The 27,650-nt window shown below is 42.7% G+C and overlaps 1 protein-coding gene across 5 annotated transcripts in view; it reads right to left on the bottom strand.

Moving 5' to 3' along the window:
* LOC122543076 (transcription factor COE2) overlaps window positions 1-26,865 on the bottom strand; it is a 263,609-nt gene extending 236,744 nt beyond the window's left edge. The window contains exons 1-7 of one of the 5 annotated variants that reach the window (XM_043681302.1): window positions 26,804-26,865; window positions 25,316-25,416; window positions 20,213-20,328; window positions 18,241-18,397; window positions 16,977-17,040; window positions 14,108-14,163; window positions 10,835-10,908 (exon numbers count right to left, since the gene is read on the bottom strand). In XM_043681302.1, the coding sequence (XP_043537237.1) occupies window positions 10,835-10,908; window positions 14,108-14,163; window positions 16,977-17,040; window positions 18,241-18,397; window positions 20,213-20,277 (416 nt within the window). In that variant the 5' untranslated portion in view covers window positions 20,278-20,328; window positions 25,316-25,416; window positions 26,804-26,865. Of the gene's footprint in view, window positions 1-10,834; window positions 10,909-14,107; window positions 14,164-16,976; window positions 17,041-18,240; window positions 18,398-20,212; window positions 22,383-25,315; window positions 25,430-26,803 lie in introns of those variants that run through there. The other 4 variants (XM_043681303.1, XM_043681305.1, XM_043681304.1 and 1 more) reach the window with 4 other exon arrangements.
* Between the last annotated feature and the right edge of the window lie 785 nt (window positions 26,866-27,650).

The following is a 27,650-nucleotide window of genomic DNA, read 5'->3' as shown; positions in this document are numbered from 1 at the left end:
GTTGTTCACTACACCTCCAATTTTGGTGTCATCTGCAAACTTACTAACTGTACCTCCTATGTTCACACCCAAATTGTTTATATCAATGACAAAAAGCAGTGCACTGATCCTTGAGGCACACCACTGGTCACAGGCCTCCAGTCTGAAAAGCAATCCTCTGTCTTCTACATTTTGAGCTGAAAATGTGTTGCTGGAAAAGCGCAGCAGGTCAGGCAGCATCCAATGAGCAGGAGAATCGACATTTCGGGCATGAGTCCTTCTTCAGGCTCATGCCCAAAACATCGATTCTCTTGCTCCTTGGATGCTGCCTGACCTGCTGCGCTTTTCCAGCAACCCATTTTCAGCTCTGATCTCCAGCATCTGCAGTCCTCACTTTCTCCTACATTTTGAGCCACTTGTGTATCCAAATGGTTAGTTCTCCCTGTATTCCATGCGATCTAACCTTGCTCACCAGTCTACCATGAGGAATCTTGTTGAACGTCTTATTGAAGTCCATATTGATCACGTCCACTACTCAGCCCTCATCAATCCTCCTTTGTTACTTTTTCAAAAAACTCAATCAAGTTTGTGAGACCTGATTTCCCATGCACAAAGCCATGTTGACGATCCCTAATCAGTCCTTGCCTTTCCAAATACATGCACATCCTGTCCCTCAGGATTCCTTCCAACAACTTGCTCACTACTGACGTCAGTCTCACTGGCCTATAATTCCCTGGCTTGTCCTTACTACCCTTCTTAAACAGTGGTACCATGTTAGCCAACCTTCAGTCTTCTGGCACCTTACCTGTGACTATCGATGATACAAATATCTCAGCAAGAGGCCCAGCAATCACTTCCCTCGCTTCCCATAGAGTTCTCGGGTACACCTGATCAGGTCCTGGGGATTTATCCGTCCTTTATGCACCTCCTCCCCTGTAATATGGACATTTTTCAATATCTATTTCCCCACCTCCTGCATTTTCCATTTCCTTCTCCATAGTAAACATTGATGCAGTTTAGTGTCTCCCCCATCTCCTGTGGATCCACATATCGGCTGCCTTGCTGATCTTTGAAGGGTCCTATTTTCTCCCTAGTTAGCCTTTTGTCCTTTAATGTATTTATAAAATCCCTTTTGGATTCTCCTTAACCCTATTTGCCAAAGCTATCTCATGTCCCCTTTTTGCCCTCCTGATTGCCCTCTTAAGTATATTCCTCCTGCCTTTATACTCTTCACTCAATCCCTCCTGTCCATACCTGAAATATCTTTTTCTTGGCCAAGATCTCAATTTCTCTCATCATCCAGCATTCTCTGCACTTACCAGCCTTGCCTTTCACCCTAACAGGAACATCCTTGTTTGTGGACTCTCACTATTTCATTTATGAAGACTTCCCATTTTCCAGCCTTCCCTTTACCTGCAAACATCTGCCCCTAATCAACCGTTGAAAGTTCTTACCTAATACCGTCAAAAGTGGCCTTCCTCCAATTTAGAACTTAAGATCCTGTCTATCTTTTTCCATTACTATTTTAGAATTATGGTCGCTGGTCCTAACGTGCTCGCCCACTGACACCTCAGTCACCTGCCCTGCCTTATTTCCCAAGAGTAGGTCAAGTTTTGCACCTCCTCTCGTAGGTACATCCGCATACTGAAACAGAAAAATTTCTTGTACACTCTTAACAAATTCCTCTCCATCTAAACCCTTAACACTATGGCAGTCCCAGTCTATGTTTGGAAAGTTAAAATCCCCTACCATAACCACCCTATTATTCTTACAAATAACTGAGATCTCCTTACAAATTTGTTTCTCAATTTCCTGCTGACTATCGAGGGGTCTATAGTACAATCCCAATAAAGTAATCATCCCTTTCTTATTTCTCAGTTTCATACAAATAACTTCCCCGGATGTATTCCCAGGAATATCCTCCTGAAGTACTGTGGTAATGTTATTCCTTATCAAAAACACCACACCCCCTCCTCTCCTGCCCCCCTCTCTGACCTTCCAACAGCATTTGTATTCTGAAACATTAAGCTGCCCGTCCTGTCCGTCCCTGAGCCATGTCTCTGTAACTGCTAAGATATCTTGATCCCATGTTCCTAACCATACCCTGAGTTCATCTGCCTTCCCTGTTAGGCCTCTTGCATTTGAAATAAATGCAGTTTAACTTATCAGTCTGACCTCATTTGTCTGCTTTGTTCCTGCCTTCCCTGACTGATTTGTTCCATTTCCCAACTATATCAGTCTCAGACTCATCAATTTCCTCACTATTTCCCTGGCGCCCCTCCCCCCAACCTCACTAGTTTAAATACTCCCAAGCAGCTTGAGCAAATCTCCCTGCAAGTGTATCTTTCTAATTCAGGTGCAATCTGTCCTTCTTATACAGGTGACGTCTACCCCAGAAGAGATTCCAATGATCCAAATATGTGAACCCTCCTCCCCTGCACTAGCTCCTCAGCCACTCATTCATTTGCTCTATCCTCATAAACCTACCCTCACTTGGAGCAATCCAGGTATTGCTCCCGTCAAGGACCTCCTTTTTCAATTTGTGCCTAACTTCCTATGTTCTCCCTTCAGAATCTTGGCCTTTTTCCTTCCTGTGTAGTTATTTCCAATGTGTACAACAACCTCCTGCTGGTCCCACTCCCCTTTGAGAATATTCTGCACTCTGGATGTAGGTTTGCTCACTGGGAAGTTGGGAAGTTCATTTCGAGACATTTTGTTATCCTACTAGGTAACATCTTGTGTACATGATTCCTACTTTCTATTTATATGTTTGGGTTTCTTTGGGTTGGTAATGGTATTTCCTGTGGTGATGTCATTTACTGTGGTGATGTCATTTCCTGTTCTTTTTCTCACGGGGTGGTAGATGGGGCCTAACTCGATGTGTTTGTTGATAGAGTTCTGGTTGGAATGCCATACTTCTAGGAATTCTCATGCGTCTCTCTGTTTGGGTTGTCCTAAGGTGGATGTGTTGTCCCATGTCCCAACAAAATGATTCAGCCTGTGGTTACTTACTTTCATACACAGGCTGAAAAGGCTCAGTTTTTCTTCTGTAGAAGACAGAAGGGTAACAAACCAAATGGACACACATCTGGAACATTACAGAAGATTTGAAAAGGGAGACAAACAGTCATTGAGTCATGCAGCACAAAAGCAGACTCTTTGGTCCAACTCATCCTTATCAACTAAATAGTCCAACTTGTCTGTGTTTGGACCATGCCCGTCTAAACCTTTATGATTCATGTACTTATCCAAATGTCTTTTACATGTTGTAACTGTACCTGCATCTACCACTTCCTCTGGCAGTTCATTCTCTATATGAACCACTCTGAGTGTGAAAAAATTACCCCCAGGTCCCTTTCAGATCTTTCTCCTCTCACTTCAAAAACATGCTTTCTAGTTTTGAATTCCCGCACCTTGAGGAAAAGACATTTGCTATTCACCTTATCTATGTCCCTCATGATTTTACAAGCCTCTGCAAGGTCACCCCTCAACTTCCTACATTCCAGTAAAAAGTCTCAGCCTATCCAACCTATCCTACAACTCAAACTCACCAGTCCCAGCAATATCCTGGTAAATCTTTTCTGGATCCTCTCCAATTTAATGATGCCCTTTCCATCGAAGGGCAACTAGAACTGTATTTCAAAAATGGCCTCATCAACATACAGCACAGCCTCTTGACATTCCAGTTAATATACTCCATGGTCTATTCAATGAAGGCAAGCGTGCTAAATGCCTTTTTAATCACCCCGTCTACCTGTGATGCAACTTTCAAAGAACTGTGTACCTGAACCCATAGGTCTCTCTGTTCAACAACACTACCCAGGGCCCTACCAGAAATTGTCCAAGTCCTGGCCTTGTTTGTTTTATCAAAATGCTATCGCACATATTTATCCAAATTAAACTTCACCTGCTACTCCTCAGCCCATTGCCCCTAATGATCAAGATCCCTCAGATAACCTTTCTCACTGTCTATTATACTACCAATTTGGTGTCATTGACAAACTTACTTGCTTCCGAAATTCTTTATCAAATGGATTATGTAAATGACAAACAAAAGTGGACTCAGCTCCGCCCACTGTGGAATACCACTGGTCACAGGCCAGTCCAAAAAAAATACCCTCAACCACCATCTTCTGTCTCCTACCATCAAGCTCTCCCTGAATCCCATGTGATCTAACTTTACGAATTAGTCTACCATACAGAACCATGTCAAAGCTTTACTAAAATCCATGTAGACAACGATGACGACAGAGCAGTAGATAATTTTATGGGCAATGTTGGAGTAAAGCCCCCTCCACTATCTTAATCTGAATGTTAAAACTTTCGCTACTTTTTTAAACTGAAAGTAAAGTCCTGTCTACACAGGCCCTATCAAATGGTCCCAGGACAGGTAGAGCACAGGGTTAGAGCTGATCCTACATTGTCCCAAACCACTTCAGTCATAACACTGAATCTATTCGAAGAAGGTAGGAAGACAAATATGTGGTCTCTCGGGGAATTGCCTTTACTACTCCTGTATTCTGGTACTGAGGACTAGCAACCTCTAGTCTGATAGCGTGCAGCCACCAATCTTCTGAACACATCTTTAATCACCCTGTTCGTATACACCGTGACACATCTCTGGGGCAAGTGGGACTTGAGCGTGGCTCAGAGGTAGGGAACTACCAAATTACAATAAGACCTTATACCCATTTCCCATATTCTATTTTTAATTGGGCATATTTGGTGTGTGAGAAACAGGCTGGACATGTATAGCAGGAACAACGATTAGCTGCGTATAGCACTTCTCCTCTTTACCCAGAAATCCTGATTTCCATTTTTCCCAAACCTCTTCCCATCATCCTTTCTCCTCCTTTTTTGTTGCCCTCCACTTTCCCGTTTTCTGCACTTTTACATTCACCTGAAAGGACAAAATTGGCCTCAGTTGAACATCTCATTCCAAACAATTTACCTGTAAAAGTCCAAAACTCCCTCTCTGAACAGTACTGGAATATTGACATTGTTTATGGGATTTGCAAATATGTCTCTATGGCCATTGAATTAGAGCTGACATTTGGAACTCAATTTTCATTCATTTGAAGAACTTGTGTAAGACTTATTCATAGAGATGGAAAAGATTTTAAAGAGTGTCAAAAAAAAGAGAACAGAAGTTCTCATTAATTTCTGTTGAGGGTTTGCTTGATCTCAAACCCATCAGGATTCTTTGCCATGGCCAGTTGGGTTGGAGATTAAGAAGAAGTGGGCCAAAATGAAGGAGAGGAGATCACCAGACAAGAAGTGGTGGAGTCCAGGACCACTCCTTGTTTGAAACTGTAGAGCTTGATCATAGGATATCTCTCAAACTAAAGGGGACACCCCTCAAACTAAATTCAATTTTTTCTCAAACAGCCTGCCCAGTCTGATGCAACTTAGTCTTCCATTTCAGCACATAAGGTTGGAAGATCAGTGATAGTCAATTCTCTAATGCAATAAATAAAACATGGGGTACAGCGGAGATAAATTTGAATAAATGCTATAATTTGACACTGAATGTAAAACAAAGAAGAAGTTCCACAAGTGGCCTGAAATACTTAAGTGGAAGTTCTGGAAACCTCTTAAAGGACCGTCTAACCTGCAGTGCACCCAAGGCCTCCCTTCCCACCAGATTCCCATGGGTTTAATGCAGCATCACTGACCAAAATCACTGCAATCCTGAAAGTGGTACAACCCCCGTCCCTGCTTGAAGTATGTAAAGGAAGCTCTCACCTGTTTTGGGTGACAAATTTGTACCAAATTCGCCCCTTTTTGAAGGTTTAGCCACTAAAACCAGTATGCAATAGTCAGGGACTCAACCTCATGCCATTTCTTAGTCCCTGCCATTTCATTATCAGTGCAAATCAAATGGTACACCCCACAGTCATACCTTATTTAAAAAAAAAATCTGTACCTCCTTACAATATCCCTCAGAACCACCTTAACATACTTCTGACAGTGTTTCATCTTTAAACACAACAGATGTTGTGATGTTAGGAAATGCAATTGCCAATTTGCAAATGAGATTAAAATATTTAGGTGGTTGTTTTTACCTGATACGGACTCAATGGGCAGCAGGGCCATTTTCTGTGCTGTGAACCTCGATGATTCTCGCACTGCAAACATCAAAGCTGCACAAACTCCACATTAAGGTTTGGTGACTGCTTTGGTGATGTCAGTTCAGTGAAGAATATTGGCCACTTTACCAAAAGAACATGTTGCTGCTCTTTAAATCATGTTGTGGGAATTTACCATTTCATCTGAACTATTGCACCAAGCAGACAGAGCTTTGGGTCAACATTTCATCTGAAGGATGACACACTAATGATGCAGCACCTCAGTACTGGAGTGCCAGCCAGACACTGCCCTGAACTATGGAAAGATGCTTATGCCCAAAGTCTAGAAGTAACAAAACAATACACATAGTCAAATAATACACAGAGGCAGTGAAGATTTTGCCAGAAGGCATCCATCGAACTTTGAGGTGACAACTGATGGAAATGGTGGTGCCATGTTAATGACACTGGGCAAGTAATCCAGACTTCAGACTAATGTTCTAGGGACATGGATTCAAATACCACTGTGGCAGATGGTGAAATGTGGATTGAACAAAAATCTCAGGAAATTAAAACACCACTCTCATGGTAACTATATTTGCCCTGTCAATTGCTGTAAAACTGGTTTATTATTGTCCTCCACGGTTGGAAATCCACTATGCTAACCTGGTCTGGCCTACATGTGACTCCATGTTCACAGCAATGTGGCTGACTCCTAACTGCCCTCTGGACTGTTCAAGATGGGCAATAAATGATAGCATGTCAGTGATGCCCACATCCCATGAATAAATACAAAAAATTGGTCAGCGTGTTGTGGACCCTCCTAAAAAATGTGTTGCACATTGTATTGTGAAACTGAAACGGTCCTTCTGACAAATGGGGAAGTGAAAGCTCTGTGAAATGTCATCCTGGATCCAAACCAAATGTGAATTTCAGACACCAGTCTGCCTCACAGCATCTGACACAGGTCCTCCCCTGGAGAATAGACGTTGCTGTGTTTGTTCTTTGGGCGCATAACACCTGACTGGCAATGACATGCCACCAATAAGTTCTGCAACACTGCCTCCCATTGTTATGTGTTGTTTTGCACCTGTGAATTATAATTTTTGATTTTCACAATATGACCTGATGTGTAGCTGTGGGGGCACAGTGGAGGTGTGGCGTAATATTCACTTGTGTTTTCTTGATTCCAAGAATACACTTTGCCCTTTGTATTTGTTTTTCTGAAGTTTGCTCCCAGTGTTTTGTTGAGAAGAGGTGTACCTTTCCACACCTGTGATGTCTCGCCCAAGTGGTTGCTCTTCTAATGTGAATCTAAACTACCTTCATTTACAAATCTGCTTCCAGCACCCATTATGACCAAGCCTGATTCTCCACTTAATGACTCCTGAGAACACGTACACTTGCACATTCAGCAGGAATTAATAGACAGTGATTAGGAGGAGGAACCCAAGATGAATTGCTTTCTCAGTGGATTTGAGGACTGATGCCAGTATGATCATGCCTACATTGATGCCTCATCCAAAATCGACTGATTCAGCATGGATTACAGTGGGGCACTTTCAAAATTGTGTAGCTCAACATCAGACAAGCTGATTCTATTTCATAACTGAGCCATCATAGAGTCCTACAACACAGAGACAGGCCCTTTGGCCCAGGCTGTTCCATGCTGACCATAATGTCCATCAACACTAACCTCATTTCACTGCACTTGGCCCATATTCTTCTGAACCTTTTCTGTCCCTGTATTTGTCCAAGTGCCTTTTAAATGTTGTTAATGAACACACCTCAACCACTTCCACTGGCAGCTCATTCCATATGCATACCACCCTCTGTAAAAAAAAGTTGTCCCTCAGGTTCCCCTTTATTCTTTCTCCTTTAATCTTAAACTGAAGCCGTCACATCCTTGATTCCCCAATGCTGGGGAAAAGACTGAGTGCATTCATCTTATCCATGCCTCTCATTACCTTATACACTTTCAGTCTCTTACGCTCCAAAGAGCAAAGTCCTGACTTGTCCAGCCTGTCCCTACAACTCAGACCCTTGAGTTCTGGCAACCTCCTTATAAATTTCTTTTGCACTCTTTTCAGTTTAACAACATCCTTCCAATAGGAAGATGACCAAAATGAAACACAATACTCCAAGTACTCCAATACTCACCAATGTCCTGTATAACTGCAACATAACTTTCCAACTTCTAGACTCAATGCCCTGACTGATGAAACCAGTGTGCCAAAAGCCCTCTGATTCCACTTTCAGACAACTGCGTACCTGAACTCCAAGGTCCCTCTATTCCACTACACTCCTAAAGGCCCTTCACCATGTAACTCCAACTTTCCAAATTGCAAGACCTCACACTTAGCTGTATTAAACTCCATTTGCCATTTCTCAGCCCACTTCCCCAGCTGATCAAAGTCCTGCTGCAATTTCTGATAACCTTCTTCATTATCCACGATACCTCCTATTTTATTGTCATCTGCAAACTGATGAATCATGCCTTGAACATTTTCATCCAAATCATTGATTTCGATAACAAACAGCAATGGGCCCAGTTCCGACCCCTGAGGCACTCCACTAGTCACAGACCTCCATTCCAGCAAGCATCCTTCCACTATTACCCTTTGCTTCCTACCATCAAACCAATTGTGTATCCAATTTGCCAGCTCCCCCTGGATAACCTTCCAGAGCAGCCTACCACATCGAACTTAATCAAAGGCCTAACGGAAATCCAGATAGACTATGCCCTGCCCTCGTCAACCTTCCTGTTCATTTCATCAAAGAACTCTTAACAAATTTGTAAGGCATGATCCCCCATACACAAAGCCATGCTGACTATTCCTAATCAAATCCTGTCTTTCCAAATGCATGTGTATCTTATCTCAGAATCTTCTCAAGTAACTTACCTACCACTGATGTTAAGCTTACTAGTCTATACTTCCCAGGTTTGTCTTTGCAGCCCTTCTTGAATAAGGGCACTACTTTCACTACCTTCCAGTCTTCCAGGACTTCACCCATGGCTAATGATGATGCAAAAATATGAGCCAGGGCCCCGGCAATCTCTTTTCCATCCTGTTGCGGTGTTCTTGAATATATCTGGTTAGGACCAGTGGATTTATCCACCTTCATACATTATAATACTTCCAACAACACCTCTACTGTGATATGGACAGTCCCCAAGATATCACCACTAACTTCTCCAAGTTCCCAAATCTTCATGTCTTTCTGCACTGCACAGAGGAGAAATATTCATTGAGGGCTTCACCCATCTTTTGCAGTTTTACACTTTTTTGGTCCCTGAGGGGTCCAATTCTCTCTCTAGTTATTCTTTTTCCTTTAATATACTTAAAGAACCTCTTCGGATTCACCCTAATCTTCTCAGCCAAAGCTATCTCATGCCCCCTTCTTGACCTCCTGATTTCCTTCTTCAGTATCCCCCTATATACTTCCAGGGATTCCCTTGATTCCAGCTGCCTGTACCTGAGCCATACCTCCTTTTTCTGGTCAAAGCCTCAATATCTCAATGCCTCATCAGGATAACATACAGCCTTCTTTCCAATGGTTTTTAGAATAGAGGTCATCTGATTTGGTCACCATGTGTTGAATTTGACGAGATTTGCATTAACGGGGAATTAAAGACACAAAGGACAGATTGTAGATTATATCTTCTGACATTTGTGGTGTCCGAGCAGATCTTTGTTCCACTCCATAGCCCAATGATAGCACCACAGTTACTCCAGCTAATTCAGTTCAAGTGAGTGATTGAACTGACACCTCCTTCTACAGTTGGCTCTGTTACACCACAATATTACCTGTTTCTCAGTTTGATATTGATAACTGCAGAAACACAGAGGAATTCCAAAACTGGCAGATGGAGAAACTTAGATGGAAGTTAGAAAGACTTGTGCATTCAAGATCTGTGATATTATCCACAAAATGGCAGAGAAAAAAAGAAACACAATGTGCGTTTGGAACAAATCGTGAGATGATTAAAAAGCTTCAACTTTGAAAATCAGTAGAATGACAAAGGAAAGTTTAAGAGTTTCACATGTTTACATTGTCCCTGCATGCAGGGAACTCGAACAGTAGACGATGATGCTATCTGTAAGGCAGGGCTCATTTGACTATTGTGATGATGTTCTACAGAAACAAAAGTTAGTTCTGAAATCACTTCAAGATAATGTTGAATTGATTCACTACCATGATCTTTCTTTCTGGATTAGTGAAGACAGAATTGTGACATCATTTTGACGTAGCTCTGTTAGCAGGAACTGGCAGGATCAAATTGGGCATCAGCTTTAGATTCTCATCAGTACTGAATAAGTGGTTCAAATGACTCCAGGGAAACAAACAAAGATACCAATGTCAATCAGCTCCAGCTTTCACTTTGCTCTTGGGTTAGCAGTAAGCCATTTGGAGTACAGGATCATAAATTGCAAAGTCCATTGTGGAATATTGCCATTTCTCCGATGAGCCCTGAAATGACGTCCCCTCACTTTAATAAATCAGCCCTAAAACACCTAGCAAAAATATCAAACTCAGATTGTTTTAAAGGTTTTTTCTCTCTCAATCAAGCTTTCAATTTAACAGCATTGTAGTTGGTCCACAATGTTGAACCATTCCCAAGACAGATTCAATACAATAAAACAGTAGGATGCTGAACTTAAATGTGATGTTTGTGTCTCGCGTATCGATCCAGAGTCATTCTTCATTACGGGGTCAGTCTATAACCATGCTTCAACTGAAGTACAAGACAAGGCATGGTTGATTTGCCAATGAGTTTTCCTTACCTGCACATCACTTCATGTGTGAGAAGTACCCGGCACATTTCTGGGTTTTTATTTTGACCCTCGTAGACAATTGGCTGTAATGAAAGTTAGAGTAAGGTTGATAATCTCTAAAACATTTGGAACTTAAAGAAAGTTAAGAACAAGAAAAATTATTTGGGCTTAACATGAAACCAGCACACCCCCCAAACCATCACCCCAACAGATACTTCAAGTCTTTCTCTCTCCAGAAATACATCTCATCATGTCTGTTGGGCAGGGTTTTCCTGATCACTTTTTCCATACTTAAAATTATCCTTTAGCATTTTTCCACAGAACATGCCCCTGATATTTGAGTTTTCAGAGCAGTTAACAAATTTGGCAATTCCCTTTTCTTCTTTAACATTTAAATTCACTTTTCCAAAGAACAGTGATCCAATTACTGAGCATCATATGAACTTAAGTATCCTGATAGCTGGTTGAATCGTGATTGTCTACTTTTATGGCCTCTTCTGCCAATAGCATCTTTTCAAATAGTTTTTGACCAAATAAGGTCTGACCATGGCTTATAAAGTCACAATGCAACTGCTTAGATATGTGCTCTTAATAAAGTAAAAATTAGGTACTACTTCAAATTTGAGTAACTATATGGATGAGTAATTTACACTTCGTAGTATACAGTTCCCTTGAACAGCCTGACAGAACTTTTTCTTGGTTGGCGTCAGGGGATATTGTGCACAGCTGTTAAATGTATTGAACACTTAAGGGACGAGCTGGTGCATTGGGTTAGACACTATCCTTTCACCTCTGAGACTTGGGTTTCAATTCGGCCCAGACTGATCGGATGAAAATTTCCTTTTGCTGTCAACTCTGCTCATCCCCAAGCGAAATAAGATTTCTTCTGATTGTTGGCTCTTAGACTCCCAAGTGAAACATGTTTTGGGGGAGTCACAGCTCATGAATGTGACCCAACATCATAAAGCGTAAACTGACTCAGTGGCTTCAGGCACGTCTGGCATGAAAATTGAAAGAAATTCACACAGGGGTTCGAGGGACGATTTGTGCTTAGTGATTTGGGCATTGTTGAGGCAGAGAGGGAATATCTGTGATAAAGCATTCTGTATTTGATTAATTGACATTTACGTGACTTGGGTGAAAATGGATATTCTTTCCATTCCTTCAGTGCAAAAACTCATCAAATAAATGAACAAATTAGGAAGACCAACCATATATGCATTGCTGGGATGACTTCATACAAATGACCATGAAATGTGTGAGCAAGTATCAGCTCAATATACTTTATAAATGAAATATGTATTTGTCGTTCTGGTGAAAGGTCACCAATCTCAAATGTTGTCTTTATTTCTCTCTCCTGACTGACTGAGAATTTTCAGTTGTTTTTAATTTTTATTTCAGATTTCCTCCATCCACATATTTTTTGCTTTTATAGAGTCATAGAGTAATAGAGATGTACAGCACGGCTACAGACCCTTCAGTCCAACTTGTCCATGCCAACCAGATATCCAAACCCAATCTAGTCCCACTTGCCAGCACCCGGCCCATATCCCTCCAAACCCTTCCTATTCTTTACCCATCCAGATGCCTTTTAAATGTTGCAATTGTACTAGCCTCCACCACTTCCTCTGGCAGCTCATTCCATACACATACCACTCTCTGTGTGAAGAAGTTGCCTCTTAGGTCTCTTTTATATCTTTCCCCTCTCAGCCTAAACCTATGCCCTCTCGTTCTGGAAAAAGGTGAGGACTGCAGATGCTGGAGATCAGAGCCGAAAATGTGTTGCTGGAAAAGCAACACATTGGCTCATGCCCGAAACATCGATTCTCCTGCTCCTTGGATGCTGCCTGACCTGCTGCGCTTTTCCAGCAACACATTTTCGGCTCTCGTTCTGGACTCCCTCACCCCAGGGAAAAGACTTTGTCTATTTATCCTATCCATGCCCCCCATGATTTTATAACTCCCGTTAGCATATTGGTAATTTACAGTTCACCTCAGCATATTAGCCAGGTCACCACACTTATTTGTCATGGGAGACAGTGAGTTCTGCAGATGCTGGAGATCAGGGTTGACAGTGTGTTGCTGGAAAAGCACAGCAAATCAGGCAACATCCGAGGAGCAGGAAAATCGACGTTCCGGGCCGGAGCCCTTCATCAGGGCTGAAGGGCTTTGGCCCGAAACATCGATTTTCCTGTTCCTCGGATGCTGCCTGACCTGTTGTGCTTTTCCAGCACTACACTCTCAACACTTATCCTTGACTATCCTTGTACAATACAATGGACGACATTTTCTCCCCTAGATTTACTCCCTCTTTTCCAAGTCAGGTCTGCAATTGGTGTGAAGTTCTGCACCTGCTGATAACTGTGTCCTTCATTCCCTTTCCTGGCCAGATTGTCAATGGAGTGCGGGGGCATCGTGTAGTGGAAATAAAATTGGAGTCGTCATCCAGAACCCCAGCATTTTGGGGATGTGGATTCAACATGGCAGAAAATGAAATGCCCACACAATAAAAAGCGAGACTGTCAATGGGATGTTTGAGGGCGGGAGCATTCAGTTGAAACACACAGAGAAAATGCTGGAGAAACTCCGCGGGTATGGCAGCCTCCGCGGAGAGAGAAACGGATTTAAAGTTTGGAATCTAGCATTCTCTTCAGAATGTATCCCCCAACACCGAATGAGTCTAGTACTTTATACTTCAGACTCATACTGGACTCGAAACATCAACGCTGTCTCACCCTCCACTGCTGCTGCCAGACTTGTCGGGTTTCTCTGGCGTTTTCCCTTTGTCTCAGGTTTCCAGTGTCCACCATCTTTTGCCTTTATTCGAGCACACAGCTTAGCCTGATTCTCGCAAGCAAATTTGTCACCAGTAAGCACTGAAGTATCGTCAAGAATGGCATGTTTTCGGCTTGTAAATCATAATTTATCCTGAAATGCTCATTTACTCGCAGGATTCAAGATCGCACGCCAAGCGTCTACAATGCATGCTGCTTAGATCCCACCCTGCTAGAATATCAGTAACACTTGCTTTCCATGTCAATACTCAATGGCTAAGAACTTCTGGTGCACACATGTGATCCATGAGATCTGTTGTCTGCATAATACTATGATGACAGTGCGTTTAATCGTAACAAATGGTTCGACACGGCCTTGCACCGCTGACTTTTCACGTCGCTTTCATTTATATTGCTTTCAGGATAGTGGTTTTGGAAGAAATTGGCGGGTTTTGTGCAATGCTCTTTGTCATTGATAATATCGGGGGGAAGCAATCAATCTTTGTACCTGCTTGGTCACTGAATCGATGAGTCGCACGTACAGGTCTTGTTCCGTCCGCATACCTGCACAAAAGCAAAACATCAGCAACAAGAAACCTTTTGCTTTTCGCTTTTCTTAATACACTTGCAATTGACCAGACAGAGAACAGGTTGCAGTGTTGTCACCCCGACATGTTCGTTGTTGTGAATAATCAGAGTTCAACTGTATCTCGAATAGCCACTAGTAGTTTATCTCCGCTTTATTTATTTTTCGTGGCCATGACCAATGTTTGTGTGAACCAGAGCTTCATAAAATCACCACTGTATGTGTTACTAATTTGTTCAGTGACTCTCTCCCCTGCAGTCAATAAGGTGGGGGACTAGAAGTAGGCCATCCAACCCATCGAGTTACTGAGATTATAGTTGAACCGATAACCCCCAACTCCCCTTGCTTTTTCTCCATTGATTTTCACATTTTCACTCTTGGTTCCCTGACTGGTTCAAAATTTGTCGAAAATGTTGTCTTCACTGTACTGAATAACGCAGCCTCTCCAGCCCACTATAGTGAAGAATTACGCAGATTCACTGCCCTCTGAGAGAAGAAATTACTCAGACTGTGCCTATGTCATGCCATATAGTTCCTAATCCTTCACAAGATCTCAGGCTAATAATTGAGAAAAAAAAAGAACTCAAAAGGATGACCTATTTTGAAATGTCGCCGTAACACCCTAAGATGTCGGAGCAGAATCAGGCCACTCAGCCCATCAAGTCTGCTCGTCCTTCGACCGTGGCTGATATGTTTCTCAACCCCATCCTGCCTTCTCCCAGTAACTTTCGATTCCCGTACTGAATGCAGGCTTGCTCGCTGAGCTGGAAGTTTCGTTTTCAAACGTTTGAAAACGAACCTTCCAGCTCAGCGAGCAAGCCTGCATCCAGAACCTCAACCTGAGCTACAAATCTTCTCAAAACTCCATTCCCTCACTCATCAAGAACCAATCCATCTCTATCTTACATACTCTCAATGACTTGGTCTCCCACAGCCAATTGCAGCAATGAATTCCACGGGTTTGCCACCCTCTGTCTGAAGAAGTTCCTCCTCATCTCAGTTCTATCCCTTCACTGTGAGGCTGTGCCCTCGGATCTTAGTCTCTCCCATTAGTGGAAACATCTTCTCCACGTCCACGCTGTCCAGTCCTCTCAGTATTTTGTAAATTCCAATGAGCTCCGCCACCCCCGCCCATCCCACCTCATTCCCACCCATGCTTCTGAACTCATTGAGTACAGATCCTGTCTTTAACCTTCCTCATACAACAAGCTCCTCTACAATTTTGGGATTATTTTTGTGAACCTCCTCTGGACTCCCTTCAGGGCCAGCATATCCTTCCACAGAGACAGGTCCCAAAAATGCTCACAATATTATAAATACAGTCTGAAAATGTGTTGCTGGAAAAGCGCAGCAGGTCAGGCAGCATCCAAGGAACAGGAGAATTCCTGAAGAAGGGCTTATGCCCGAAACGTCGATTCTCCTGTTCCTTGGATGCTGCCTGACCTGCTGCGCTTTTCCAGCAACACATTTTCAGCTCTGATCTCCAGCATCTGCAGTCCTCACTTTATCTCTATAAATACAGTCTGACCAGACCTTACACAGCATCAGCAGTACACCCCTGCTATTGTATTCTGCCCCTCAAAATGAATGCTAACACTGCATTTGCTCTCTAACTGCCAACTGAACATCAAGTTAACTTGAAGAGAGTTCTGAATTAAGACTCTCGAGTTCCTTTGTGCTTCAGATTTCCAAAACCTTTCATTTCGAAAATAGTCTTTGCATCCATTCTTCGACATGACCTCACACTTTCCCACATTGTATTCCCTCTCCCACTACTTTGCTCACTCTCCGAGCCTGTCCAAGTCTTTCCACAGTCTCTGGCCCCCTCAACACTTCCTGTCTCTCCGCCTATCTGCAAGTTTAGCAACAATGCCCTTACTTCCTTCGCCCAGATGTACCAGGTGAATGGTTGTGCTCCCAACACTGACCCCTGCGGAATTCCACTTGTCACCGGCTGCTGTCTTGAAAAAAGACCCCTTTATCCCAACTCTCTGCCTTCTGTCAGTCAGCCAGTCCTCCATCCACGTCAGTATTTTGCCCCGAGCACCATGGAATCTGATCTTATTTCACAGCTTTCTGCGAAAGGCCTTTTTGAAATCCAAATAGGTCATGTTCAGTAGCTCTCCTTTGTCTAGTTGATGAGATGGAGTATTTGGTTAAAACAAGTCGGCTGAAGCAGGCGTTATTATTTTTGAATAAAACACGCTGCTAAGGGTTATTCTAATGGATTGACGACTGTCCCTGATTTTCTGCAGTCTATTTCTAGGGTGCTCTCGGTGTTGTAAGGAAATAGTAATCCCTTTCAGCCTGTGTGCGTGAAGCAAGCGGGAACTTCCCCTCCCCCCGTTAGTTTCATTAATGAACGGCTGAAAGTTAGCCTTTCCAGAACCGACCTATGCACACACAAAGTCGGAAAGTTGGAGCCGATTTTAACTTTTTGCAGTAGGTAGGTTTTGAACGAGTTTAAATTTCGCCCGACCAGTCACTGCAATGAGATTAAATGTATATTCAATTGAATGATTGGGCAGAGTTGTAAATAATTTGAATTTTTATGTTTTGAAATAGTTGATGTCAATAAACAGTACGGGTTACAGGAGTTGCAGACCGGGGTTAACATGGTTTGTTCCATTTTCTTCCATTCCTGTCTTTACCATTCGCGCTCAGTACTGCGTTCGGAAGAACTGGGGCCAAATACAAGCAATCGCCCCAGATATTTTATATTGTCGCGATTTAACAGAGACGGATGACCTCCTTGCGCTGGCTAATTGCACGATTTTCGGGACGGACTTACCATTACTGTAGAGCAGCTGCAGCTTGTAATGTGTCCCATTGTTAGTTTTGTCGTTTCCCGGCTCCTGAAAAAGATTTAACATCATTTAGATGTTCACGTTTTCCTTGGTCTGTAACGTTTTAAGGGAAACCGTCACCGCAGTTACAAAGTTAATTAATCGGCAGCACTTGCAAGATTTAAGACTTGAAAATCGACTGAGGTTAAACCTTTGAGTGCAACAACATATGATCGTCACCACTTCCCCTGTCGACCCTGAGATTCAATGTAAAACATTTCAAATTCTAGCGTGGCTTTTGAAATTCCGGGAGGGGGCTGGTGAGTGACTATTATTCGCAAAAGAGTTGCAATCTTTTTAAATGGGCGTTTAACGGACGCGAAACTGACCAGGATGAGCAGCGATGATTGTCTACGAAAGTAAAGTTGGTCAAAATACTCTGAAATTGGGAAATCACAGGACAGAGTTTGACCGTTTAACCCCAACATAATGCCCAAGGTTGAAAATTGAAACTTTTGTTTCCGGCCCAATTTCAGCAGATCATGTTCTCTGAAAAGTTACAAATTCTTTCGTATGTTCAAGAAGCAAGAGCTCACTCTGCCTCTGTTTATTTTGGGATAACGCCATCAGGTGAAAGACTCTTAACGTTAGAATATGTCCAGCCGGACGTCCACTGGCAATTCTGGCCGTGGGTCACTGTGAAATTCAACTTGGAGCGGTGTAAAACTCCCGTGAGTCAAGTCTCCTTGAACCGGGTGTGTTCCCAGACCGGCATTCTCGCTCGACACCGTGGAGCGGATCAGACTCTGTGATCTGAGAACCGATCGATAACATCTCAAATGCAGACTGTGATGCAAAGATGTGGAGCGCGTTCTTGAGTGAATTCCTCGTTTTAAACTTGGATTCCGTTCTGTGATTGAACACTCTTTGGCGAGCAGCTCTATTGTTCTTTTGATCACAGTTGGAATTTGAGACAAGGTTATGTTCTCGAAGATTTAACACTTAAGAAAGGCCATTTATTGGACGTAACTATTTTGATTTCCTTCAGGCGGAAGAAGTATGCTGTTGAGCGCGCAAACCTGGAATGTGCAGGTGGTTTATTTAACAAGGAACACACACGGAAATATTTAGCCTGTGAAACAGCCCGCTTTCTAAAAATTGAGAAAATACACGTTTCACCCATGACCACACTGAGGGTGCAACACAAGTTATTGGCAACTATTTATTTGTGTTCCTCAGGTTAAATTCGAAGCTGCTTTCTTTACGTACCAAGTCTTTCTCTACGAAGTCTGTGAAAGTGGTTCTCTCGATCTCCACTGGCTGTCCCTGTCGGTCATAAAGTGCCAGAACGAAGTGGAAAAAATTGGACTTTCGTAAATTGGACGGAGGCTGTTTTTCGAAGTGCGCTCTAGCCAGAGCCACGCCGCTGAGGAGGGAGGGAGGGAGGGAGGAAGAAAGCGGATAAGAAAAACTTCCCGATCGGCGCAGATCCCTGAGCGCGAATATTGCGATTGGTCATTTATCTGTTGAGGTGCGCATGTATAGCCTCACGGCCAACTTCATGCCACAGAATAAACCCCGTTCCCTCTAACAAGGATACAAATGAAATAAACAAAATGCGTGGCGGAATCGGAGGTCTGTCGCCTATTTGGCAACTTCATATGAAAGGAAAAAAACAGAGAAACGTGTTTTGTCAGAATCTGTTTCTCCAATTGATTGGTTTAAAATTGAAATTTTGTGTGTTTCACGCACTGGCAATTTAAGTATGTGTCGTTTAGAAACTTACATCCGCGCTATTATTCACTCCCGACATTTACCACACACACAATTGCAGTCTTTTCATGTGAAATGATGAACAGGCCAGAGAACATAAGTGCACCACAACCAATTTACAATGCTGGCAATAAAAAGATATAAAGAGGAATTGTTTTATCATTCAACAGAAGTATCTCTGGAAGTTAAAGGAAATCGGAAACATAGAACGTTTCTGTCCAAAAAAGCAAAGGACGCAACGTTATTTAATTTTAGAATATTAAGATCAGAAAAATCCTCTCAGAACATGATTGACAGTCAGTTTGAACGGAGAGGGCATGAACAGAAGATGGATAATTTGGAGCCGTCAGCGATTCTTGCACAGTAACTGAGAGTGAAGGGAATTGAGTCGCTGAGGGAACGTTTAGCGAGTGGGGAAAATAATTCCGCGTCATCCTGCACACCGGACGGGTGCGTATGACTGAATTCTCCATCTCATGTTGTTGTTGGGTTTTATTGAAAAAATATTTGACTTTTCAAGAAGTGAATTTCATTTCAAATTGACCAATTGGAGAAAAGGAGAAACTGTGCGTGCTGGAGCCAAACCTCTTCAAATTATGAACTCGGCCAGGAGATTTTTAAAAAAACTTAATCAGCTTTTTAAAAATATTACTGAAGGTCCTAAGATTTGTACTTATTTTAACCTTACCAAAAAAAAACGACTTAAAGTAGTGTTGCTACAAAGTGCAGGTGATTGTTTTGGATTGAGTGTAGATATAATGATTCGTTGAGTTCCTAAAACAGCATCTTAAGAGATTGTCAATTCCGCCTGGCTCAAGTTGCGGCTCTTTCAAAATATCGTCAGTGCGCTTTGAGGTCCTTGGATCCTGTTACACCTGGGAGGGATATTCAGCAAACCTTGCCCAAAGATTCGAGCCAATAATTTCAAATTTGCCTTTTGTCCTCTTTTTTTTATAAAAAAAACCCGTGCGGTCAATGTTAAAGAGCGCGCGATTGCCTCTCCCATTTTAACCTATCATTGAACATCTGGTACAACAGTTTAATGAAATATCTCCTCGGTACACCTGGAGATGACTGTTGTACTGGAGGGACAAGCAGAATTGTCGCTGCCTTGTTCCATAAAATTAATTGTCTCACCAACTCCCACGCCCCCCGCACGCACCCCCCCTCCCACCATCACCAATAACAACAACTCCCCCTCTTGTTTCAGGTCCCACAACAAACACAAACTAAATTCTAATATTGGTCCTTCAGTATTTTTTTTTGTCTGTTGGATTTAAAATGTCGAAAACTGAAAGGAATTGCGTTTCGTTTATTTTGGGCTGCCCATGAGCTGTTAGGGGGTTTCTCAGCCGTGCGAGGGAGGTAGGGTGTTGGAGTTTAGTGTGGTGGTCAGCCAAAACAAAGATTATTTGAATGTATAATCAACCTGCCGTGTAGTTTTACTTTAGTTTGTTGTTTACCGTACCTCTGTGCCGCGACATTAGCAGCCACCACCCCTACGGTCCGGACCCAAGATCGAACAGCGTCCATTCCACTCCCAGTCGATTTGTCCTTGATATCAGCTCCTCTCGGTAAGTGGTCCTGAATCCCAAACATTTAAAATAATAGTTCAGAATTAGAACTCCGTTTTCAAAAGAACAGAGATCTAAAAATGGACGATAGCAGAATCCTTCTTGAGTGAAAAAAAAATCCCAGAGTAGAAAGCGCTATGCCACTCTCTCTCACACCAAGTTGCACAGATTTGGTTAGAAGTTGTTTTTAAAAAGATCTCCAGTGTCACAGAGTTCGCTGAGGCGGTTAACAGTGAAGTTTTTTTGGAGATTTATTCTCCTCTGGGTGTTGTCATCCTTCAAGCAGAAAACCATCGAGGAATCGATCACGGGCTAACAAGCCTCATCTGCTTGCCGAAGACGGGGGAGACATTGATCCGCGCACAAATAGAAAGTGCCCTTAATCCAGGGCGATGGAGATGCAGAGGTGAGAGGCCTCGGAGTCGCTCACCGGCTCTGACATCTATAGCTCCATTCCGCAAAGTCCTGACTCTAATGAATGATTCCCACTGCGGGAGGGCCGCAGCACTAACTGACAGCTCGGGGGGCGTGGAGAAGGAGTCTCGACGACATTTCTGCTTTCTGGATCAGTGTTGGCGAGTTTCAGATTGGATAAAGTATGTGATTTATGCACGCCTTTCTCCCAGCTGTTACCAATAGGAGGCATGTTATTACCATAATATAGGGATGGAATGTAGAAAGTCAGTTAAAACAGTCTAAATTCAAAGATTCACGCTGATTGATATAGTGTTTGGGGGTGTTATAATCCATTGTGTGCGCGTGTCTGTTGGGGAGGTCATGCACTCTCAATTCATCAATTTCTTTCTCGTTCATTAGTTGTCTTTCTGTCTCGGTTCCTTTTTTAAAATCTCTGTTCCTGCTACTTTCTCTCCGAGCTCTGCGCTTGTTCTTGCCATTCCTACTGCATTAATGTATCCGCAATTCAGTGCCCATGTCTCCCTCTAAGCTCTTGTCACTCTGTCTCTGTCACCCTTGTGTTACTTTCCATCTGTCTACATCTCTGCCTCTGTCACTTTTACCTGTCACTACTTTTTTGCGTCACTCAAGTGGACAACTCTCTCTGTGTCCCTGCATTCCCCTCCCCCGCTTATTCGACTAGTGTCACCAGATCTCTCTATCCCTGTCACTCTGCCTGCATCAGTCATTGTTCTCCTGTCTCTCTTTCGTCGTTTCCTTCTGTTCCTGTCAGTATATATATATCCTATTCCCTCTTTCTGAAGTCACTGTCCCTCTTGTTTCCTGCCAATGTCTCTGTTATTCTGTATTACTCTCCATTTCTGTTAATCTCGGTGTAACTGTTTGACACTGTCGCTCCTTGTCCCTGTCTCTGTCACGATCTGTCTTTGTCCTTCTCTGTGCCACTTTTTATTTCGTTGTTTCTCTCTCCGGACCTGTTACTGTTAAATTGACATTCAATTTTTTTTTTAAAAAATCTCTATCTCCATCAGTCTTTTTCTCCGTAAACACCATTGTATCTCATTTTGTTTTTGTGATTTCTTCTTTCTCGGTGTGTTTTGTCTCATGCACTGACACTCACGTGAGTTACACTGCATCCAAATTTATTCTCGTCTATCTTTTCTTTCTATATCTCCCGGGGTAACTATTCCATTGGGGTTAGTTGCTCTTAATCTTGTAATTCACTCTCTGTTCCACCACGGCGGCCTTCTGACTCATCGATTGATGCGAAAATCATTTAGTTGATGTCAATACAGACCTGGCCCCGATTCAGTTGTGTAAAATGTTTTGCCGCCGATTTCAGCCTGACATTGAACTCCTTTCACCTCGCCCTGCCCATGTAAGACTTCACAAAATCAAAAGCAACCTCCAAGGAAAGCTTTTCTAAGAATTACCGCCGAAGTTTCCGATGAAAACAACCCCTTCCCAAACCAGGTTTACGTTGTTGGGGCACTGCGTATTTTGTAAATTCTTTTCCGCCCACAACCATCCACTTTAATCTTTTTAAATACATATTGAACGTTATAATCATCAAGCGTTATATATCCTTTATGATTACACTGACTTTCTCAATGTGCTATATTTAAATTCAGTGATTATTGATACTTTATCGTCATTTAAAGCTGGAATGGAAGGTCAGGTGTGGTCTCTTTTGAACAAGGGTCACTGGACTCTGCTTTCTCTGCACAGGTGCTGTCAGACCTGCTGAGTTTCGCCAGCAATATCTATTTTTGTTTCAGATTGCAGCATCCGCAGTTCTTTGGTTATTTTAAATATTAACTTCCCTGACTTTTGACACATTAATTATTGTAACCCATTGAAAAGTTGTCATACATTGAAATTCGTCAATGTAATAAACTCGAATCAACTTTTCACTGAAAATTTAATTTCCAAATATTCGACTATTTGTGTCGTTTTCTACACGTTGGGCAGAAAAACGTTTTAACTCGAGCAAACCCCGAAGAGAAATGCTGCGTTTTTCAGAAGAGCTTTGCTCCGATGTTGAATCATTGACTGGGTCCAATTCAGGCCACGGACGAGCAATCGGCTCGGTGTCTGTGATCGATGTGAGTCTGTTACTCGGGGAAAGAATCAGCAAAATCGTTTGTCGCGATTCCCACGCATCAGTCCAAACTTGAACCTGAGGTTTGTACAACAGAGATGGGATCAAGTTACCGCGACATCCGATCGCTTCCATCTGATGTATTTATTTTGACGGCTCTGTTCGTTAACATTTGAATGTAACTGTTGCACTGGGAAGTGACTCTATCTTTGCCGGGGGTTTGTTTTTTCAGTTTGGCCGCTTCCCTTTTACTGGTTTTTCCTAAAGGGAACGGGAGACGTCCAAAGACTGGGGGCGGGGAGGGTTGGGGAGCGGGGAGGTTGGCGGGGGAGACGCTTGGTATGCAAACAGATTTAATGGGGAACAATGAAACTCCGCTCACAGACCATCTGCCGGAGCGACCCTCAGCTGTCACCAAGATCTCTTAAAGGGACAGATCGAGACAATGTTTTTTTGACGGAAGTCAACTAATTGAGTGAAAGACGTGGTCACCCAAGAGGAGCACGGGGACGAGCCTAAAACGGATCTATTCGCCTTCAACGTTGAGTTTGTTTCTAATGATGTTTTGAACTGATTTTCATTTTTTTTTTGTGAAAATAGATTCATATTTCAGCACCATAACAATTAAAACGGCGAGGGAATTCCCAAGACTGATTTATTTTTCTCTCAGTAATAACCGAATTTATATAATCACAGGATAGATTAACGATTTCTGATTGAACGAATCTAGATAAAACGTGGTGGAAAGCTGTCTGGAGTCCACAATGTTCCAGTGTAAAAACAGAGGAAATTCAAGGATGATAATTTCCCCAAATCCTGACATACAACTGCGGCGTGAATTCCTTGCCCTGTTTACCCGGTGTTTACAAACACCAAACACACCATTCAACAAATTGAATCCGTGTTGGAAAGTAACTTTTCAACCATTTAAGTTGTTGCCCTGTTGTATTTCCCAGAGAATCACGAATTGGTTGCTTTGTTTTGAAAATAAAGCAAATTCATTTGGTAGGGGTAAAAAGATGTTGAGGAATTACACTCTGACCTGCAAATTAAATGTGATTTTTTTTTTGGCTCCGAAATCCGAAATGGATAAGCTTATTCGAAATGGTGACAGTCCTAATTATTCCAAATAGTCATGACCCATTTGTCATCTGTAATATTTAGTTTATTGCAATTCGACAATTTTGTTGAACGATTCTTCCTTGCTTTGATCCGGATACAATTGTTCAGTTAGATCTGGTTGATGAGTACAATATTTGTGAGATCAGACATTGGAGTGAAGTCCAACAACATGACAGCTGCGAGCAAGTGGTGAGTAATCTGCTTGAAAGTAATCAGTTGAATTTCGTCATTGTTTAAATAATAGTTAAAATGCCGCCATCTGAAGGCGGTTTTCAATGGGATTTGTCTGTTTGTGCCGTGGGTGTGGAGAATGCTAATCGACTCCGTCCCTCCCTCCCCGTCCCCTTCCTGCCCTTATTGAAATCTTGCCGTTGCTGCGAAGTGTGAGGCCCGGAGGACAATAGGAAGGCGTGTGCCAGGGCCCCAGGTCTGAAGGGAGCGTCTGTCTGCGGGCAATTGCCCGAGGACAGCGAGCATTCAGCCGGGTCAGAACACTGTCACCCTGGCTAGGCCCAGCCAGCTGCCACAGGCAAACTGTTCAAAGATCCAGATAACAATGATCTAGACCAGATGTATGGTGCGAGTTCTAGATATCTGTTTAAATATACTGTGTTGTCTTTTGACAGTGAGAAAACTGTTTTCCACAGTATGTTAATTTGGTCAATCTCAATATCACACATGCACATATTTTATATATGCATGTAAATTATTTATACTCCTAAAGTATGTTGCTAAGCCTCTCGCGCTGTTTTCTCACAGACTATTTTCACTTTTACATCTAAAATCTCCAGACTTTGAAAACTCAGTTTTGTTGTTTGCGACTCAAGGTTTGATTTTGCGTCTGACTCGTTTTGCCCTTGGCGGCCGGAGCCTGGTCCTTTGGCCAATTTTGTCAATTAATGCATCGTGCAGTGATCGAGGATTTCACACGATAACGTGTTTGATAGCTGTACGGATTAGCGGCAGAGTATAACATGGCACATTGTGAACCAAGATCAAATGAAGTGTTCCACAGCTTGTTAAAATGGATGATGCAGTAATTAAACCTATCAGCTTGAAACTCTTGTTCAGCATTGAGGAGGAAGAACCGAACATGCATCAGAACGTACCATTACATGGATTAAACTGACACAAGTTTCCTCAGTACCGTGTCCAGTTTGACAGTTGCTCGAGATTTTTCATGTAATATCAATTAACATCACAATAATTTAACAACTGACATGGGGAGATACACCGCGCAGCGCCCCCAGCCAAAGTGTGACAATTCTATTCAGAGTTTGTTTATTTTTCTGTATTGATGGACTTGCCGAGTCCAGATCGCTTTCGCCCCCTAACCCCACTGCACCCCCCCCCCCACCTGAAGTCTTCTGTATTAACTTGTACTCAGTCCGTTTCGTTTCTCGTGTCAGCCCATCTTGGCCGCCTTCAAAATTCTCAGACACTTTGGTGAAGTCGGTTCTGCGAGGTTTTTGAAATCGAGAGGAGAAACTAAGTACACTCTCAGTCGCAAGAGCTACACAGTCACATACACTATCAACAATAATCAACGAATTCAAAATGCTTGCTGCAGTCTCTCCGATCTCGGCTTTCACACCTTATTTTTGTGCTACATTTGGTTCCCTAACCTTCAGATACAACTGTTCTAATCCGATGAAGTGTTGACCTGATGATTTTTTTTTAAAAATTGCTCCAGGTAGGAAGGCAAATAAAATGCACGATTTTAGTTGGAACCAACGATTTACTTCGGGTTTAACACATACAGGCGGTGAGCAGACGGTAGGCGGTGGGATGGGAGGGGGTGGGGTGGTGGTGTCGATAAACAGATTGATTGAATCATTCCCACTCAATAATCATTATGTATTTACATGCACTCTCACAATTAGCAGGCAGCAGTTTATATCCCATAAGAAGCTGAATATTAAAACTGTGCAGGATAATTGGACCCCCTGCCGTCCTTGATACGATTATGTCACAGCCTGAGGCGAAGTTTCATCGCACACAGTTTTTGAACTCACTGAATCCGTCAATGAAGTATTTATTTATTCGGCAATTATTCGTAAAATGCATGTTATATTTTGCTGTTGCACATCGAAGATTCAAAGTTTACAAACCGACCTCACCTTCCCGCCCCCCCACCTACATTTATCACCCCTACCTCATTGGCCATAATGATACCGACAGCAAAAGTCCGTATTTACGGTCCTCACAATCTATACGTGCCCGAGGATTCCACACTCCGGAGAAAACATATCCCAATACATTGAATTACCTGCGAGTAATTTCGTTTGTTCAAATAAAAGGCATTTGTTTCCCAATTATGATTTTTTAAGGGCCGTAACGTCTTGTCTATTTTCTGTTGTGATTTCAACCGCCGACGTTTTTATGAATATTCTGCCTTACATTATATTCGTCTTGGAATCAACACTCACTTTGTTAAGATTCATGTAATCGACATCACACACATTTATTGAAGCACCTTTTTTTTAAAGACCCCTCTTGTGTTACACTCCTCTCAAATTCGACTTGTCAATTTCATTCTCCCACCCACTTTCACCACCCTCACCAACGTCAAACAACACCCCTGCGCCCCGAACTCAGGTTGATTTTCAATCTTTCTGCCAGCCGTAATCAAACAAGTTTAACGGCACAACTATCACAAATTAGCAGCACCGAACAGGGCTCAGTTTTACCGCCCCGTATACCCGCTGTTACGATTGAGGTAGAGTTTCAAACATTGAAGCACCACGAACATTTCCTTGACAAAGACGATGCACGAATTAATAGATAGCCAGAAAGACATAGGAGACTGGTTCACAAATTAATAAACATACATTGAAATACACACCTGCAGCTCAGGCAGTACGCTGAGTTTTCTAAACTCAATACCCTCATGTACGGTGATTTAGCGCCACTCTAATTAGTGCTTTCACTTCATTGACTTTTCCTGGCGCTTTTGCAGGCAATATTACACCATGGGTTAACTCTGCCCTCAAATCAAAGTCAACTCGCGTCTCGGCTTCTTTGTTCAGCAGATGTGCACCTCCCGAAGCCCACAGGAGGCGATGGAAAATAGCAGCGCACTGACTGCGAGGGTGAACAGCGCCACGCTGTGGCAGCGATCTGCGTCTATTTGTTCAATGGTGTTTCTTCCAACACTGGCATCCGTCCTCCTCTCGCAAATGATGCTTCTTGCTCTGGTGTTGCCCTCAGGTAATTTCAATCCAGTGTCCGTTTTCTTCAAGCGTGGGCTTTGTTCGAGCGTGGCCGCAGTTTTTCCAGAGCTTGGAGCTGCCCAGTGCTGCTCCGATGTTGTGAGTATTTTCTGGCGTTTAATTTTGGAGTTCATGCGTGCAATCTTCACCCACAGATGTGCGTCCCATCATGAAAAAGAGACTTGCAATTTTCCAACTTCTTACACTACCTTGGAATATCCCGAAGCGTTTAAGGCCAGTAGTTTCAAAGTTTTATCACTGTTACGATCATTGCTGAGAATCCTGATAACCTTTCTCTTTCGACATTAGGAATATTAAATCACAGATGACACGTGGAACACCATTCAACCTGTACGAGATGATTAAGGAACAAATAGAACACTACACTGCAAACCCATGAAGTTAAGTCTGATTTTTAAAAAAATGTCTGCTGCCCTTGAGCTACTGTTGGTCGACCCACAATGCTGTGAGGAAGAAAGT

Source organism: Chiloscyllium plagiosum, chromosome 42 (assembly GCF_004010195.1).
Source record: "Chiloscyllium plagiosum isolate BGI_BamShark_2017 chromosome 42, ASM401019v2, whole genome shotgun sequence".
Classification (NCBI taxonomy): Eukaryota; Metazoa; Chordata; class Chondrichthyes; order Orectolobiformes; family Hemiscylliidae; genus Chiloscyllium; species Chiloscyllium plagiosum.
Note: the sequence above shows the minus strand (reverse complement) of the source record. Positions and strands in the feature narration are given on the sequence as shown.